The 19056-nt window shown below is 33.8% G+C and overlaps 1 protein-coding gene and 1 long non-coding RNA gene across 7 annotated transcripts; both read right to left on the bottom strand.

Annotated features, from left to right (window-relative positions):
- Positions 1 to 4663: 4663 nt before the first annotated feature.
- Positions 4664 to 8478, bottom strand: LOC131932444 (uncharacterized). Its single transcript, XR_009384583.1, has 5 exons — positions 8124 to 8478; positions 5845 to 5962; positions 5534 to 5676; positions 5132 to 5196; positions 4664 to 4813 (listed from the first exon to the last, which is right to left on the bottom strand). It is a non-coding gene; the product is annotated as an uncharacterized LOC131932444 (long non-coding RNA).
- Positions 8479 to 10281: 1803 nt separating this feature from the next.
- LOC131932447 (uncharacterized) lies at positions 10282 to 18309 on the bottom strand. 6 transcript variants are annotated; one of them, XM_059289350.1, is made up of 8 exons: positions 16758 to 17301; positions 16291 to 16346; positions 15637 to 15883; positions 15030 to 15144; positions 14119 to 14377; positions 12268 to 13700; positions 10706 to 10855; positions 10282 to 10520 (listed from the first exon to the last, which is right to left on the bottom strand). In XM_059289350.1, exons 3-8 carry the CDS (start codon positions 15864 to 15866, stop codon positions 10437 to 10439), a joined length of 2271 nt encoding a protein of 756 aa, XP_059145333.1. In that variant the 5' UTR covers positions 15867 to 15883; positions 16291 to 16346; positions 16758 to 17301; the 3' UTR covers positions 10282 to 10436. The 6 variants fall into 6 exon arrangements, with proteins under 6 accessions (XP_059145333.1, XP_059145337.1, XP_059145338.1 ...); XM_059289354.1 differs by lacking the exons at positions 16291 to 16346; positions 16758 to 17301 and adding an exon at positions 18151 to 18309; XM_059289355.1 differs by lacking the exons at positions 16291 to 16346; positions 16758 to 17301 and adding an exon at positions 18071 to 18089.
- Positions 18310 to 19056: the final 747 nt, after the last annotated feature.

Raw genomic sequence — 19056 nt, 5'->3', positions numbered from 1 at the left:
ATTGGGGAAAATGGGAAGTCACCAAATGTAGCAATAAATATATCGATTCTATATATAGATCCCTATATAGGGTATATATACGTAAAAGTAGATAGCGGTTTAATCCCGTTCATCCGCTCGCCATAAAACTTCAGGGGAGGTTTTTTTTTTTATTTTAACAGGGCGGCGCTCCTGGAGGGTGCAATTTTTCTCTACACAGTTTGTAAAAAACAAAACGGATGCTGTTTGACATCGTTTATCTGAGTGCCGTTAAACTTTCGAGAGTTAATGAAAACACTCACGAGAAGGTTTCTGCAAAAACAAAAATTAAAATTTATTATGGGCGTTTCCCTGGAGGGTGCGATTTTTGTTAATAAACGGCTTGGCGCCTGAAAATCCAGGGCGGCGATAATAAAACTGCATGGGGGCTAAGGTAAAAAAGCAACAACAGGCGCAGCAGCCGGCGCCCCGGATATTACGTAACCCGAAGCGCCCCGTGCTACCATGTGAACACTATGACGCCTACGTTCGTTTTTTTTTTAAATTTATACACTAAAGACACGATGGGCAACAATAATTTTTGACTATATGGAATCAGGCGCGTCTGCCGGCGCCCCGGCAGGATGCGATTTGGCGCCCTGGGATATCCTAAGGTTGTGTTAAAGAGCACTCTACAATATTGACCCTGTGGCACACGACATTCGATGACAATTCGTTTGACCCGGTGCGCCACTGGCTTCGGGAGGAACACTATGAGTTTTAAAAGAGCGCCCTACAGTAGGGAAATATTTTGTCTACTGCACCACTGGCGTGTGGTCTAGCGCCCCTGTGTGGGTCCCTCATAAACACTATTGCGCCTACGTTCGTTTTAAAGAGTGCGATACATTATGGATACAATGGGCTACTGTGTGCGGTAGAATTTGCGCCTCAACAACTATGATGAAAGCAATATAACACCGGCTTTGATTACATTTAAATTGTTTAGATTTACAAATCAATGTCAAGCGTAAAAAAATACGTGATTGCTAATGTAATTATGGAATCCTCTTAAAATATTGCGTCAGTCTCTCTTCTGAGACCGCAGCAACGCGCGGGACGGGTACGCTGGTTTAATATATATTTCTTCTATATAAATAATTCTCTTCATGGATACCATAGAAAACACCAAGCTGTAAGCGCCCCTAGCAGCCCCCTCTCTTTCTCTCTATCCCTACCACCCCCATCCCTACATGGTCTGGTGAGCTGTGGTTCAAGCTAAATGTTTACAATCGTAGAGTCGGGTTTAGTGACAGCTATTAGGGGCAGATAATTTAGTTTGAAACGATTTTAAACTTAGTGGAGGTAACTCAGAGGGGGCTGCTTTCACGAGGAGGGGGGGTAGGATTTTTGGGAAAGGAGGGTGGGGAGGGGGGGGGGGTTATCGTCCTTAACGAGCTACTGATAGTGTTTTAAAGCAAATATTTTCAGTGGCAGCATTGGTACTGTCGAATTCACAAATTATGAATTACTGAAAAGTAGAAAATGAAACAACTAAATAGCGGCGTATGATAGCGGCTCGTAAAATATAAAACACAGTGTAAATACCTTTGTTATACCTACGGAAAATAATAATATGTAACATGGATTCCTGAAATTTTGCGCTGCTTTAATTTTTAACGTTGGGATCCTCCATCAACATCCATACTCTCCTTTAGTATGTTCAGGCTTTTTTTTCATTTATGGGAAAGGACGATCGGAAAGTGTGACGACACATTTTTGCTTTCATCCGTTATTTCGGGCTTTAAAAGATTGCTTTTGGTATTAATTCATTTATTAACTCAATGTTTATCGAGGTCAGTACATATTATAATAAACCGGGAGTGATCTCCCCTAAACTTTCTCGAATATTCTAATATAACACTACGGGGAATGGCAACTCGGGATATAGACATGATTTTTAATCCATTTTAAATACTTAAACTTTTTAAAATAGAATAAAACCTCGTAGAAAAAAGAATTGCACACCAAGTGAACGTCAAATAAAGATGTGCATAATAGTGCGCAACATTATTAGTACTTTCTAAATTTACGTGCGTTTTTTGAGAAATCGGAAATAGCGTAAATTAGTACTTCCTGTCAACGGAAATTACTCAAAATTGGACAGAAGGTAGAGAATTAGATCTTTTACTTACATGTGAAATTTCATTTATCTATCTGAAATAGTACTCAAGGTATAGGCTTTCGAAAAATTCAAAGTAGAAAAAGTACCACTTTCGGTTATCGGAAATCACTCAAAAGTTTATACGGATCTACGATTTTGATAAAATACTTATATATGAAATTTCATCAACCTAGCTGTAACGGTACTCAAGTAATCGTGTTTACACACAGACACACACACAGACATACGGACAAGATTGCAAAATTATGTTTTTCCGTATCAGTGAGGTGTAAAACGTCGAGATTTGTAAAAAATCTCGATTTTTTTTTTTGCACGATTACAAGACTTTCTCTATACTTCGTATATACGAGAAAGTAAAAATGCAGTTTCAGGGGAACGGCGGAGGGGGTTATGTGTTGAGGTGTGGTGTTTTTAAAGAGAGTGGTGGGGGGGGGGGGAAGCGATCAAGATCTGGCTTTTTGTGAAAATGTGTTACAATTAGAGAAGGGGGGTTGGGTGCAAAATCGTCTGAAGAGTGAGTCTTCGTTAATGGGTGACCACTTTATGATTGTATATTGACGTCACCATCATTTTGGGCGGTGGCTTTATGTGACGATATGTAACGAGAAAAAAGAGGGTTGAGTTAATGGCGTAGGATTTATTTTGCATTTTTTAAGGATACAAATAATAAAAACACTGCTTATTTTGTTTTACATGTGTGACGACATTGTGTTAACCAAATGTATTGAATAGTAGGACTTACAGATTATTAGTTCTCTCCCCCCCTGAAGCAATTACCCCTTGTCATTTACCCCCCGCCAAGGAGGACATCTCCCCCCCCCCCCCCCCACGCACACACCTCTTAAGGTACAGCTGGGGTTAGGGTTATGGTTAGGGTTACGACTAGGGTTAGGGTTTGGGTTAGCGTTAGGGCTAGGGTTAGAGTTAGGGTTAGCGTTCTGGCTAAGGTTAAGATTATGGTTAGGGTTACGGCTAGGGTTAGGGTTAGCGTTAGGGCTAGGGTTAGAGTTAGGGCTAGAGTTAGAGTTTGGGCTAGGGCTAGCGTTCGTGCTAAGGTTAGGGTTAGCGTTAGAGTTAGGGCTAGGGTTAGGGCTAGAGTTAGGGTTAGCGTTCGGGCTAAGGTTAGGGTTAGCGTTAGGGCTAAGGTTAGGGCTAGGGTTAGATTCAGAATTAGAGTTAGTGTTATGATCAGGGTTAGGATTAAGGCTAGGATTAGGGTTAGTGTTATGGTCAAGGTTAGGCTGAAACCTAAGTCTAGAGTTGGTTTTGGTTATGTGTTAAGTTTTAGGCTGAGGTGAATGCTTAGGGTTTGGTCATTTTTTTATCGATTAGGATTAAGGAAATACATAGGTATAGAGTTTGAGTTAGGATCATAACTTGAGGCTGGGGGGGGGGGGATTCTCCAGGTGGGTTATTGACAAGGGGTAATTGCCCCGGGGGGTAAATACGGTGGGGGGTCTCCTCCGGGGGGGGGGGATAATTGATGGGGTGGGGGTAATGTCATGTAGCCAGGTCCACTATTAGAAAGCCAAGATTCCAAACTTTGTAGCCTTATGTATGTAGGTAATCTAATCTCATACAAGTTCTTGAAAGCAACATCAAAGACGAGAAATAAGAAGAGCCATCGTTGTCGGCTTATTTAACAGGGAAGTCTTAGTCTAAATCAATCCACGACAATGTCTTTAAGACAATAAACCTTAACTTTGCTTGAAATAACAATATCGTTCTTCATTCAGTCAAACTCAACATTATGGCTTCACTGAACTTTGTCATTGAAATGCATGTGACATGTGTAGTTTGAAATGTGTGTCTGTTAAAATTGTACAGTTGATACCGAATATATCCAGCCTTTTTCTTCTTCGTTCAGCTGCTTTTCTTTCTGGATTTCTTTTCTTATCTTTTGTCAATCCAAGAACAAGTGTTGTATCCCCAAGATAGGTTGCTATGCCCAACTATAGAGCCTCATCTACACGGGAGATTGAACTCAGGACTTCTCGGTTTAGCAACCACGAACTTTACAAGTTCTTGATTTTGGTATTGGCGTGTCAGTTTTCTTCTTTATTTAGTCGACATCTAAAGTTAAACAAAAACAGTTGCCTACCTCAGCAAAAATCAATGTAGGCCAATTATGGCCAGTGTAGCAATTAGCAACATCAAAGTTGATTTGAATTCCATGCAACACTCATTCCATACTTCTCTAGTGTGGAGGTCTTGCTTATTAATATTATCCTGTTTGTTTGATACTTTTCTTTAACTTAATAATATTAACCATAGGCACTTTTTGCCTGGAGTACAAACTGGGTCACAGTATTCTCTGGTAAACAATTAAGTTCTTTTCCAAATATATGCTCAGCTAATAGAAATAGCATTCCTAGATTATTTTTTTTTTTATTTTAAAGGGCTTCAGCTGTTTTAATGTCAACTTGTGCTGGGAATACTATAACTACATACAACCCTTTTCAGCTTTCAATCACTTGCATCTTATGTACAAAGTAAGAAAACCAAATACATCAAATTTTGAGAAATAATTTATTTATGAAACCTGACAATTGCATATAATTATAAAGCCAAACATTAATATATCACGATTATTGCAATTATCACCATTTGCAGATTCTTGTTTAACTATGGTAGATGGAAGTATTAGTTGCCTTTTACATCACTTTTCACTTCCTGAAACAAAACAAAATGATTTTCTTAATCATCCATCTGAAATAATAAAATTAGCAAAAAAAAAAATAATCTTTAGTTTAAATTAGTTTAATACATCAAAACAAAACAAGAAAAAAGTGATTGAATGAGATGAATCATGGCATAGATATCTATAAAATTTTGCTTTAGTGATAAAGGGGGAAAAATTGAAGTTATTTTAAGTGAAACATAAGCTAGAGAAATAAACTATTAGGCCTAATTTAAATAATTTAATTCCTTTCTCCCAAAACACTACATGTATCCTTAAAAAAAGAAAACTTAAAATTTATCAATATTTACCTTGTGTAAAAATTCTTATGTACATCTACTGTATCAGCTTGACGCTCATTAGGTATGCCTAGTTCCTGTTGAGCAGTTAAGACAGATTAAGTAAATAATTCAAATTTGTAAGACAAACCACTAAATGATACTGTTTTATATATATATATATATATATATATATATATATATATATATATATATATATATATATATATATATATATATATATATCCTTCCTGCAAATCAGCATATTTTGCAAAACAAATATTTAAAAAAAATACATAATGATATTGTATCAATCATCACCACTGACTTGGTTTTACTAGGTAAAATATTTTTTAAATACAATATTTATACAAATAAAAATCTATCTCAATCAACATGTTCAAAATAAACCAAAGCAAACTTGTGATAACTTACCTGATTAATGTTTGAGAGGATTCAACCAGTTCTCGCCACTGAAGCAGATTAGATGCATGTGTTATAACACTTGTGATATACTGATTGCCATTTTGTGCACTTTAAGTCCTGGAGATCTATGTTGTAGGCATAGACTGTTAAACCTGGATAGTAATATTATAGAAGTAAATTATATCTAGTATAATATAAATATTTTAAAATATAAATGACACTAAATTATATTTATCATTATTGGAAATAAAAATGGTACAATTAAGTTATAAAAAAAACAAATTATAAAATTTAAAGCAGCTTATTAATAATTGTCATACCTTTTCCTACTTTTATGTCAAATGTAAGAGGTAATAGAGAAAGAACATCTTGTGTCATTTAGTATGCTGTAGTCTTATTACTGGTAAAAATCAGATCTTCCCTTTTTTCTGGATGAACCTGTAAAAGAAAAAGAGAAATTACAACATGGATAAACACAATGAATATCATATCTAATCCTCAACTAGTTATCACCCCAATCCTAACCTCATTTTTTAAAACCAATTTCTAAATATGTTTTCAGAACAAATTTATGTTAAGTCTACCTATTTTAATGTTCAGAATACTAATATTTATCAAAACTACCTCCAGTTGAAATTCAAGATACATTTATAAAAAGTTATTATGACTTTAACTTTGTGTAGTTGTTATTTAGGCTATTTGTTTAATTTATATTATTTAAATTAATATTTCATGCCTTGTTTTAAAAAGATCTACAAGTCTACTTTTGATTTTATGGTATAATCTGATAAAAATTAGGCTGCTACATCTGAAAACTAAGGTCAATGCAAAGACTTCCAAATTAACGATAAGTAGGCTTGTATAGATATTGTATATAATTACTAGCCCAATAGTATTACTCTACGACCAATGTATAGGACTTAATGTATCAGACCTAATTCCTATAATTAGGCCTACTAATCATTAAATAATTAATAGATCTAACAGTAGGATAATTACAATTATGGGCCTTAGCTGACATAGAGAGCTGAATACTTAACTAAACATTTTTAAAAATTATAGTAAGCTAAGTGAGTTGAATTATTTTATTTAGATAGGCCTAGGCTATAATATACTCTATAGCAGTCTATAGCGATAGTCGCAGAGTAGCGTATATCATAAAAATTTCAAATTAAATCTATAAGCAACATTAAGCCTCTGCCTTGTTGCCTAATTAAAAACTAAAGCCTATTAAGCCTTTTCCTAATAAGCCTTTGGCCTAATTTAAATAACAGCCTATATAATAATATATAAATAGGCTAAACTACTTGTAAGACCTAATAGACTAATGACTAAGAGAGTGCTAGGCCCCTTTCCGATATTATATAATAAATGCTTGATCGATATCATAATATCTAACACTGATTACATTAATTTACATAAGGCTATACCATCTTAACTATGGCTAATACTTTTTCTACTAATAAAATAGGCTATCTCTAGTTTAAACTTAGGCCTAATAGTAATTAGTAATTATAATTAAGTAGGCCATTTTATGACATTTATAAAATTTTTAGTAGATGGCCGAGCCTTAAATTTAAATACTAAAATAGATTTAGCATACTATGCCTATTGTTGGTCTAATTAATAATTTATTTTTCATTTAGAATTTTAGATCTCCAAAAGATAGGCCTAGGTCCTAAATAAATTATTTTTATTTTATTGAGCCCGCCTTAATGTATAAGATGTGATGTTTTTTTAATAAAAATAACCCTACACAATACTAGTGATTTAACTAATATCTAGTACTACTTTAGGCCTATTTAATTATTTATTAGTAGGCTGAATAAAATCTAAAGCTATACTTTATTACTATATTTGCCTATTAATCTATAATTAATTTATGTTTTCTTTCAATACATTCATAGTAGATCCTGTGGTACCTCAACATTCTAGTGCCTCGACATACCAGATTTTTTAAATACGAGCAGTTGAGCGAGTAATATTTCGCTTTGAGTTACGCGCAAAATTTGAGATACCGTATTTCACAGTTCATGTAAAAGAAATACCCCCAAAAAGATGCAAATGATTATTTATCGCAGCTATTTAATTATAATAATAAGCGTCTTATTCATATTTGCAGCATTATGAAAGGGAGAAAGAAATAAACTTCCTAAACAAGTTTTATTTTAAGCTACCAGCACATGAAAGTGACTTAAATTAAGCATGGCAAAAAAGAAGAGAAAAGCTGTCACAAAAATTAAGCTAACGTAATAATTTTATTTAGTATTTAGGCCTTACGTTTAAGTCTTAAGTGCTACAATGCTCAGTGAATTTTAGCCATTAATCATTTAATGGCATTAAGTTTAGGAATGATGTGTACTTGTGTAGCTTTAGTATATTTTTAGACCTAAGCCTAAGCTTGTAGATATAGATCTACAAACAATTTGAAATAGAAGAGATTTAAAATTGAGTAGATCCTAAAGGACAGCTATGCCACAGAAATAATTATTAATTATCTTTCTATCTAGTCAATCTAGGAATCTAGACTAGTGCTACTAGAACTAGATCTACTACTGAAAAATTACTAGATTTTCTAGATCTAGATTCTATCATTTACTTTCGACGCACTAGGCATACTTTTAACTTTTTCTCTCTAGTCAATAATGTAGATTTCTAGATCTAAATATAAATCCTGATCTTGTAGATTTGATTTACGTAGGTTTTACATCAGTGTAAATCGTTGATCAAGTAGATCTAGTCTAGATCTGGACTAGGTCTCGTCAAAACAAAATGGCTGGAATATTAGCTTCAAAACACCTACAGTTTATGCTTTCCTAATTGTGGAGAGCATGTTTAATTATTGTTTTATTTTCAACGACAGTGTTGACTGAGAAACCACCAAAGGGTTTTATTCTCAGCGACACAGTCGGAGAGAGGCTCAACGATTCTGTCGTTGAGATGATCCGCATGGGGTGAGTTGATGTTTCTTTAACGTAGTAAGCAAGCTGTTGAATTTAGCTAAGTGTTTGCTATGTTATGTATCGGTTTTAAAAATGAAAGTGTATCATCTCACACGCACAGAAGCATGTTACTTTGCATGTTCAAAATGATGCGATACTATTAAGTATGTTTTTTTTGAATATGGTTTCTTATTAAAGAATGATCCTTTTTATTTTTAAATAAAATTATGAAATTATTTTCACAACCTTAATATTTAAGTCAGTGGCGTAGCGAGGACGGGTGTCACCCGGTGCGGCACTTAATGGTGTCACCCCCAGAGGCGTAGCGACCCTTCCCGGGGACAAACTTTCAATTTTCAATTTGCACCCCCACCTCAAACTTTCGATTTGCACCTCTTAAAAGACTATTTAACACTCGAATTAATCACTTAATTAAGTTGAATTATCATTTTTCTGTATATATTTTGCTATTTTTCGCCTTGGTGTCACCCCCCCTAAATGGTGTCACCCGGTGCGATCCGCACCCCCCCCCCTCCTTCGCTACGCCCCTGATTTAAGTTAATATAATCCACAATAGGGGGGGTTGCCACTTACAACTTATTTTTTTAGGTAAAAAAAACGTTTTTTTTTTGTTTTATTTTAATCTACTCAATTCACACTGCTTTTTTATTGCAATTCCAGATTTTCTCCAAACAAAAATGGAAAACTTTCCTGGCATTATTCAGATGTTTTAGAAACATAAAACAAAAAAAATGCTAAATTTTTAATTACAGTATTGATAGCATGTACATTTATTTCAGTTTAATTTGTATAGACCTTTCTGGTGTATTTATTTCTGCCGACTTGGCCTTTTGGCCTCTCATTTAAGCTGAAAAACATTCAAAAGTTTTCCTGGGCCCAAACAGCTAATCAGAAGATGTAGTCAATGACCCCTTTTGATCTGAGCCCTCCCCCCTCCCCCTTAAAAACGTCTATGGAAATTATATACCTTTACCAGTATAAATTTATTAAAAATAAATTACGTCTTGCAATTTTTCAAAAACAATTTCATAATTTAAAAAAAAATATCACTTTTAACAACTGTCTGCCATGTGACAGAATTAAGACAGATTTGATAACATTCAAAGCATATAATTTAACTGTTAAGCTCTGCAGAAATTCTTCCCAGCGCTCTACTGCAGGGTTGTTAAGCTCAATTTTTTTTCTCTACTGTCATCCCTCCAGGGAGTGTAAACCATTTAGAAACAACTTGTAATGACTCCCACAATTATTTTATAAAACTCTGCCATAATTACCTATAATCCATAATACAATTTTTTTTAATTGCATGCTGGTGTATGTGGATTATATCACCCTTTTTTTAAGTGTTTAAAGATGGATATCAAGTAAAACTTTTGCACCAGTTTTAGTTTTAGAATAATTTATATTTTTTTTCAATAGCTTCAAATTAAATTAGTCTTTAATTCCTTCATGCCTTCAATTTTGAATGCAAAGTTCTGCAAATTTGACAGTTTCAAAAAGTATTCTGATGCTACTATACCTAAGTTAATTTCAGCTTAAGACATAATGTTGTCTTTATCATGTAGCTTTACTTAAACAAATAGCAAGTTTTGTTTTTAATTGATTAATGATTATGATGAATGCCAAAGTATAACAGATAATCAATTATTTAAAAGACTCTAGTTCATTTTTTTACATCGAGTATTATTTTTATAATCCTTAAAAAAGATCTATTAAATATAAAAGGTGAGACAGAAACAAATTGTAGAGAAAACACACAAGTTGTAATTGTTAAATGTTCTATTTCAGATAAATTATTAAAGATTAAAAGTTGTTTAATCTTTACATAAAATCTTTATAACATTTCATAGCTAAAATTTTAAAATAATTATTAGTAACATTGTTTTACAGCAGCAGTTATAAATAATGTGGACTAGATTGGTGGTATGAGTGACGGTGTAGCTCCAGAGCTACAAGACGACATGTGGCCATGGAGATATATGCTCCATCATTCCCATGTTGAGATTAGAATGATCCTGCTGATGATAAGGTACCTGGAATAAAGATTAAAACAAGAAATAGTTTTTAATTCCCAGAACATAATTCATTTTTAGTTCATAGAAAGATATTTCTCAGGATAAAAATAAATTCATTAATTGTTTTTTAAATAAGTGTTTATACTTTTTTTAAATTTGAAATAAAATGTCGAATATAAAAAAAAACAAATAAATATAATTACATGGTATGGTCTATCTTTCGCTATGAATGAGCTCATTTGATTTTCATTGGTCAAATTTGGTCCATGTATTTGAAATGGTTGAATCTGGTTGGCCAAAGTAGACGCAACATTGTGAAGTCCCAGATCTTCCATCTGGCCTTGAGATGAGAGCTGTAAAAGTTTAGACCAGACAAACCAGATAAGAAATGTCCTCCGATATTGACAAAGTTAGCTGATAACAAACTCATTTTAGTGGAATTCTTACATGTTTACAAAAATTATTTGGATCTTACTACTTATCAAAGGTCTAATGTATATGACTTCCTTTGGCATATATTAATATAGAGAAAACAAGAAGCTGTGACCCACTTAGGTCTTTTTTTTGCTTTATTTATATTTAGTCTCCTGAGTTATGTGATTGACCTTGGGAGAATTGTTAGTTCACCGGTTCACATCGGTCAACTGAACTCCGTCACGTCATGTGAATGGATTGTTTACTCCCTAACAGATCCTCGACTAATGATCTTGCGATTGGGAGGATCCTTAACAGATCCTCAACCAATAGTCGTAAGACTTTTGAGTGATTTCCCCTAATACTGAGCAGTATTTAATCTGGTACATTTCATGTCTAAAAGGGGAGGCAGCCAGATTGACCTTTGGATAGGAGAGAGATGTTGCCGTATGTTTGGGCGCCATTTTCAGTAGTGTAGTTTTGTGGCATGTTTTATCACCTTTGTATAAGGTATTGTGTGACAAGTTGTATTATTATTGATATTTTGTTCTGGTGTTTAATTGCACCCTTTGTCAAATCGGTGATAGGTTGACCTTTATTTGGATTTCTATTGTTGTAGAGGCAATATGTCTCTTATTGATATTTGTGGTATTTATAATGCCATTCGGTTGTGTAAAGTAATGTTCTTTAATGGTGTTTAAGATACTAAGCCACAGCTGTGATATATTGTGATTTTCTTTAACTGTAAGTTGGAGTTTTGAGTTTATTTATTGTACACTTAAAGTCTGTACATTTTGTACAAACCCAGTGTCATAGTCTTGTACACTTATTAAAAGGGTATTGACAGTTTTAAGTCGTGTTGAGTCTCTTCGATTTGTCGTGTTTTACCCCTAGACATCAATAACGAGCTCTCGGTAGGTTGTTGGGATTTCATTAGTGTGACTTCTGTCAGTGCCATCCCAAACGAACCCGGGGTGTCCGCTCCCTCCGTGGCTGTCAGAGAGTGGTCATTACAAAGCCTTGAAAGGACAATATCTAAAGAACATTAACACTTTCCTGGTTGAATGTAATCACCTTTTACAAGCATACTGAAAGTATGGTCTGTCAATATACTGAATATCAACCCATTGGGGGTGTAATCAAATTTCAAAAATCAATTAGGCCTAGTCGTATACTACTAAATTTAAATTAATGTAAATAGAGTAGATCTAAATATTGACATAAACAAATGTAAAAAAAGGCAACTTTCAAGGTATATACAGGAATAAATAAAACAGACTGACAAAGAAAATGTTTTAAAGGCATTCATTTCTCTAAACCTTTGCTTAAAATCAATAAAGAAGAAACTTACATATGAATTAGGTGCCGATGGTTCATCATCATCTTCCCCCCTCTCCCACGTCTCGACCAGTCGGGACAAGACTTCCCTTCTCTTGACAAACTTCCCCATTGGGACATCACTGCCAAGCTGGGCCAGTCTTTGAGCATACAACAACAAGGATTCAAACTTCTGTGCTTGTGACATCTCAGACTGTTGTCCATTGATATGATTTTGTGAATACGATGACTGAGCTTTACGGTAATGAAAACTTGATGGGTCAGGCTGATTAGCTACACTTTGTGATTTGAAGTTTTTGTCGGTTTTCAGACTGTTTGATTGTAACGGCGGCCTGCAGTTTTGTAGAATTAATTTTAATGTTGATAGTTGCCATCGCTGAGCAATATCTTCGAAAAAAAGGTCCAGCCCGACTTTGCGTCTAAAAGCAAAAATATGATGACAAGGAAGCCAACTAGTGCTGAAATACTGACATGAGCAGGATGATGCAGAAACCATTATATCTCCAGTGGGAGTTATAATACTGATAGGGTTATTAACATCACAAATATCTGTGTCCACTTTTAAATCCAAACTACAATGTAGTTGTTTCATTATTTTGCCAAATGCATAGGGTGTTAAGAAGTTTGAGAACCGCTGCTCAACAGAGCCAGGATCATAACTACTCCTTAAACTATTATTAATGTCATGAATTATGCGAGAGTCAGTTTCTTCTCTGACTGTTTGAAGTAATTTTTGAAGATCTTGACAAAAATGGGGCAAGGGCGAGAATTTTTTAATCATTTCTTTAACTCTGAAAGAAACAGTATCTAAACAGCTTGTCGTCTCATTGTTAAAATGAACAGAAGTTTTCAATCCGCTGACCCACTCCTCACGAATTGGATGCCATTTTTTATTAAAATAAATCAGTACTTTTGATAACCCAGTGTGTTGGAGCTCATCATAGGCTTCATCGTATGCAGACAAATTCTGCGCATGGGCCATTTTGTCAAAGATGGACAGAACTCCCACCCTTTCAACTGGTGAAATGTTTACTTTTTCTAAGGCTAAATCTTTCTTCATCTCGTCCAGCACTTGAGATCTACACATATGCAAACTGGCATCTGGAAAACAAGATCTGAAAACACACTTGTGTTTAAGTTCATAGCTAGCTAACACAGTTCTAGTCCTTAACCAGCCAGGGTTGTGGTTCCTGAATATGTCCATCATGGAAGTGAATGTCTCCACATCATCCGTAGCTGTGAGAAACAGCGCTACTATTTCACTTTCTCCGTTTCCGTTGATTATCACCAGGAAAACGAGAGATGTTTTTAACTTGTTGACATTGTTCACACAGCCCACTATGAGCAATTCAGGAAAAATATCAAATCTGGTCCTCATCACAGAGTCTTGCCAGAACAAACATTTCATGTTGCCTTTGTCGTCTGACATGTACTCCACAGATATATCTGAGATAGATACAATTATTATTCAAACAATATAGTTTTTTATTTTTAATTATATAATAATCTGGAAATGTAATAGTAAAAAATAATTGTTTTTTTTTTAATTTATTTCTTTTTTTTTAAAGATGATTTATTTTAAAAATAGGAGTCGTACTCTCAAATGCTCAATCGCCATAAGTTTGATGCTTTGATCTAAGGTAGAATTATGATATTTGATTTAGAGCAAACCACACTAGTGAAATGGTCAGTTGCCAGTATTCAGCTATACATGGTTACATGTAATCTCCGTGAACTATGTCTATAAAAACGACAATTAGATTATTTATAGTTCACATTAGCTTATATGAAATGTTAAAGGATGTACCTAATATTTATAATAACAATATTGAAACAGTAATAAAGGAAATTATCAAAAACTTACCTTCACTCTCTTTAAGACTTTCAATAAAATCTTGAAATGATTTGGGGCGTGTGCGAAACTTTTTTGTGCTTTCAAAGTCACCACAATTTAATTTTCTCATTTTAACAGCTTTAGGAGATTTCTTAATGAAACTTCTTTGAATTATATTTTCAACTGAGGAACTGAATACTATTTCTTTCTTAATTTTCTGAAAATCTTGTAACTCTGAACAAAGGTCCCTTGTGAGGCGTTTTTGCTTTGGCATCCGTTCAAAGGTTTCCTGTTGAAAATTTTAACACAAGATATCAGTATTTTTAGTGCTATTGTAAGAATAGTATGGTAACTGGGGTATTAATACTTAAACAAATAACTTGATTATTTTAATAACCTCAACACTCTACTGGCTATTGAATGATGTGGAGGCTGGGTTATTAAAACCTTATCAAACAATGCAATCACTTTTAACATAAGTTCTTAACTTTCTTATGTGTATTCTTAGATATGACAAGTTGTCAATGTGAATATAATTGTAACGTCAGCCAAACTTGGAGATTTATATTCATGGAGCATACATGTAGTAGTTGCCCATACAGTAAAATATCTTGTCTCCTAAAAAGTTAAAATGGTCTTTTAGGTCCATACTCCAGCAGGACAGAGAACTCAGGAGAGCTGTAGTTGGTTGCTCATGTTTCAGCAAGGGAGATAATAAAGACAATATTAATATACTAGTCACTTTTTGTTCACCAAGACCTAAACCAGGTATCATTATAAAGCTGAGTAGGCTGTCCAAAGGAACACTTTGAAATAACAGAGTAACCAATATTTGAAAATCTAACTCTCACCAATGCATGATCAAGATCTCTAGCTACCCTATCCCATTTCATATTTACAATTTTTTCAAACAAAAAAAAAAATGAAAAAGTTTAAATTACTTGAGATGTGTCATGGTTGTGGACTGTACAGATATCTTTAACCACTAAATTTTGTCCATCCTTGCTCACTGCAACTTTTATGTAAGAGCCACAGTCTCCTCTTGGTGAGCGTGTACTAGATGCAATAAAAACATTCATATTTACTTAATGACGTTATACCTACAGTGTTGAGAAAGTATGTTACAGTAAAATCGCGTGGCCCAAGCAATAGAGTAAGACTGCTAACATGAAAGTCTCAAGTTTGAATCAGGGTCCAAGTCCACCCAGCTCAGTACCTAACTCATGTTATTGAAAGTAAAGGCAGCTGGGCAAAGTGTTGACAACACCTTCCATTCATATGCCGAGTTCAAGAAACATGAACTCTACTTCATCTGCATCATCAATCGCTAAAGAGGATTCTTTTTCTAATATGTTATAAAACTAAATACTTATAGGCTACAGTAAGACTACTTTATATTAAATTTTAAAATACTGTAGTACTTTATTTGCCTCTCTGGTTTACGGGGATTTTAAACTATTTTGAAAAACACATTCATACATATTTTTTTTTCATACTTCATAAAAATAAAATACCTCTTCACAATCTAAAGAAATAAAATGAACAAACCTTTCATCATAACTACGACCACCCTTAACACATGCCCATGTTAAATTGTAGTACACCAGCGACTCTTTCATTGGACGTTTTATCCCTTTTTTCTGCGCCGCTTCTATAGTACGACAATCTCTAATCCAATAATTGGACTTTTGAGATTTTTCAAATAGTTCCACAGCCCATTTTAAACTTCCAAAATCATCAAAAACATCACCTACACTCAGTTCTAAGTCTGCTGCCATTTAGGAACCATGTAGACCTGTGAATTTGAACTTGTATTAAAAAGTAATAAATAAGTTAAACCAACTGATCTATTATTCAGTAGAACTTAGATGCTTACTTCTATCAATACCAATTTTTTGCTTTTGCCTTAAGAGCACAACATATAAAAAAGGATGTGGGTTAATTTCCCTATATATAGGCCTATATATATATATATATATATATAGGCCTATATATATATATATATATATATATATATATATATATATATATATAATCAAATATATATATATATGTATATAAAATTTAGATCAGACAACATGAGACCTACATAGCACATAATAAATACTAGATCTAGTTTAACTTAATTCTAACTTCAAGGTGTACATTTCTTCTAAATTCTGACTAATTTTTTAAAATCTAGTTTTTAGATCTACCTAGTACCTGGCATTGTCAATAGCCTTTTTTGCATGGTTAGCAGAAAAATTTCACAGTTTTTGCTACGAAAAAATCACAAAGAAAACATTTATTATTTTTAAAAAGTCACAGAAAGAAAATCAAAAAATATACAAAGAAATATTTTTATTTACTTGTTGAGAACTTGAAAATTTTGGTGTTTATAAAAACGGGAGGAGTTTTTTTTATGAACTGTAAAGCATTAGGCCCCTATGGTTTATAATTGAATATGACTTTTATTTTCTTAAACTTTTCAATAAGTAGGTGCTGCTAAACATGTTCTGATAAAATTAACTTATGGCGAAGTTATTTTCTAGAGTGTACAGTATACAGATTGCAATTTTACCCAATTTTATTAAATGTTGTATATAATTATAACGGAATTAAAACCCTTCATATTTCAGACTAAATATATACATGTTTTAAAGATTACCATAGGAATACAATCTACTCACATATATTTAAAAATTTTACATTGCATTTAATAATCGTATGTTGATTTGCAGATTCTGAAAGATAAATTTTTTAAAATTTTAACAAATTCAATGCAAATACATACACATTTGTGACTTTTTTCTGTGACTTTTTTCCTACAAACAATCATTTGAGTAGCTTCTTATTTTGTACTAGCTCTACTATCACTGCTAAATTACTTATTTTTAACTCCATTAGACTTCTAGGCTTGATTAGAGTAATAAAAGATCTTAGTACTTAAGTACTAGTTCGGCTAGTTAGAGTGGTAGTAGACGCAGCTCTTGTAACACTAGATCTATATCTACTACTACTTCTAGTGGACATAGATCTTGCTAGACTCTGTGAGGTGATGTGATTTGTATGGAAAGGTGTGTACTTGCGACGGATCACAAGGTGTGTGTACACCGTAGTATTGTAGTGTGAAGCCGTATTTGTTGATGTGTTTGTTGTTGTATGGAATGAACAAGGGTAACAAACAAGGGAAGGGACTGGTAGAGTGACAGCGTGAGTGTTATGCACCAGAAGAAGGAGGTGTGTACATCTAGTGATGAAGGTGGATGGCAAGTGAAGGTTACCCTTGATAGTGAGAGGTCATGATTGGTTGTGAGGACACAAAAATACATTAAACAGATTTGTTGTCCCCTAACCTCTAGTAGAATATATTTAATTAGAGACTGTAGGACTAGAGGGTCTAATTAATTGATTAGGTAATCTATCATTTTAGGTACGTAAAATTGTCTGAGACTAGTAATGTGAAAAAAACTGTGGCTAATTAAATTTTAGACATTATTTCACAATTTTAGGAGGATTTATGTTTTGAAAGTTACAAAAATGTACCTGTTTTTTTAATAAAATATAGATCTACCACAATATACTAATGTCACGAATGAATATAGATCTAGATCTAGATATCTAGATCTAGATTCTAGATTCTATATCTAGATCTACAGAGTGAGAGAGATCGACTAAAATTTAAAATATTCTTTTCCAGTTTAAAATAAATAAAAAATTGTTGGCCATCATTTCATTGTGTGTGTTGTGAGTAGTCTTTTACTCTGTTCTCTGTAGATCAGACTAGATTAGAATTGACTAGATTCTAGTTCTAGAACTAGTGTAGATCTAGATTAGATTTAGATCTAGTTCTAGTTCTAGTCTCTGATTCTGCAGTATTCAACTGTTTTTTTATGCTGTAGAAGTCAGTGTTGAGTACTGTTGAGTGTCTTATTCTTATCTACTTCTACTCTAGCCCCTGTCCTGAGTGGAGTTGTTAATGACTGAATTAGTTAGAGCTTACTCAGACTCTGAGACTGGCAGTTGATAGCTGGTTAAGTCAGTGTTAACTACTCACGGAGTAGTCACTTGCTTAGTACTCACTGAGTCATCAGAAGAATATAATAAATGAATAAATGGTAATCTAATCTATCGTTTTAGGTGTACAAAATCGGCTGAGGCTAGTATTGAGCGAAAAAGTTGCAGACGCAGTCTTGTTTTTGTTGAATAAATTCTAAATAATAGATCTAGATATCTAGAATCTAGATCTAGATCTAAAATATAAATATTGATGTAGGCCACAATGAATGAAAGCGAACAAACTTTTGTATAACAACGAAACCTTAAAAATATGGATTTTTATTTAACGAATTTATTTCAGCAAAGATTTAAATTTAACCTAATCTCGTCTAGATCTAGATCTAGGTTCTAGATCTATGTAGATTATATATATTATATAGATCTAGATCTAGATCAATATCTAGAATCTAGATTAGATATTAGATATTGAACTAGACTCTAGAACTTGCTCATCTTAACAGAATTATTGTTACTAATGTCAGAGGCGTAGCTAGGGGGGGGGGGGCGGCCGCCCCGGGCGCCGACCCTATGGGGGCGCCAAAAGGGGTGGAAAAAAAATTTCAAACCTAGTTTTATGCTGCAGTTTTGAATTATAAACAGTTTAAGTTAAGCAATGTAATGGCTAAGAGCCTTTACATACTGATTTAACTGTTTTCTACCTTGATTATTAACTGTAAAACATATAATCTTAAGAAGCAGTGAGCGGCAAAACCGCTTTCCCAGCTTTTCCTAGATTGTGTGTTGGCGGGGGGGGGGGCGCTTTTTTCGAGACTAAAATCGGAAGAATTTACACTAGATTGGTGATCAATCAGCGTTACCACTTATCAAAACAATCAATTGTATTAAAATGTATTGTACGATTGTTTAACCGCAAAATACGTTAGTGACTTATCGAGATGTTTGCGGGGGGGGGGGGGGGCGGCTTTTAGG

This window comes from Physella acuta, unplaced genomic scaffold, assembly GCF_028476545.2.
Source record: "Physella acuta isolate Inbredline_101_S28 unplaced genomic scaffold, ASM2847654v3 ptg002179l, whole genome shotgun sequence".
Classification (NCBI taxonomy): Eukaryota; Metazoa; Mollusca; class Gastropoda; family Physidae; genus Physella; species Physella acuta.
The sequence above is the reverse complement of the archived record's forward strand: the minus strand, read 5'-3'. Positions and strand labels throughout refer to the sequence as shown.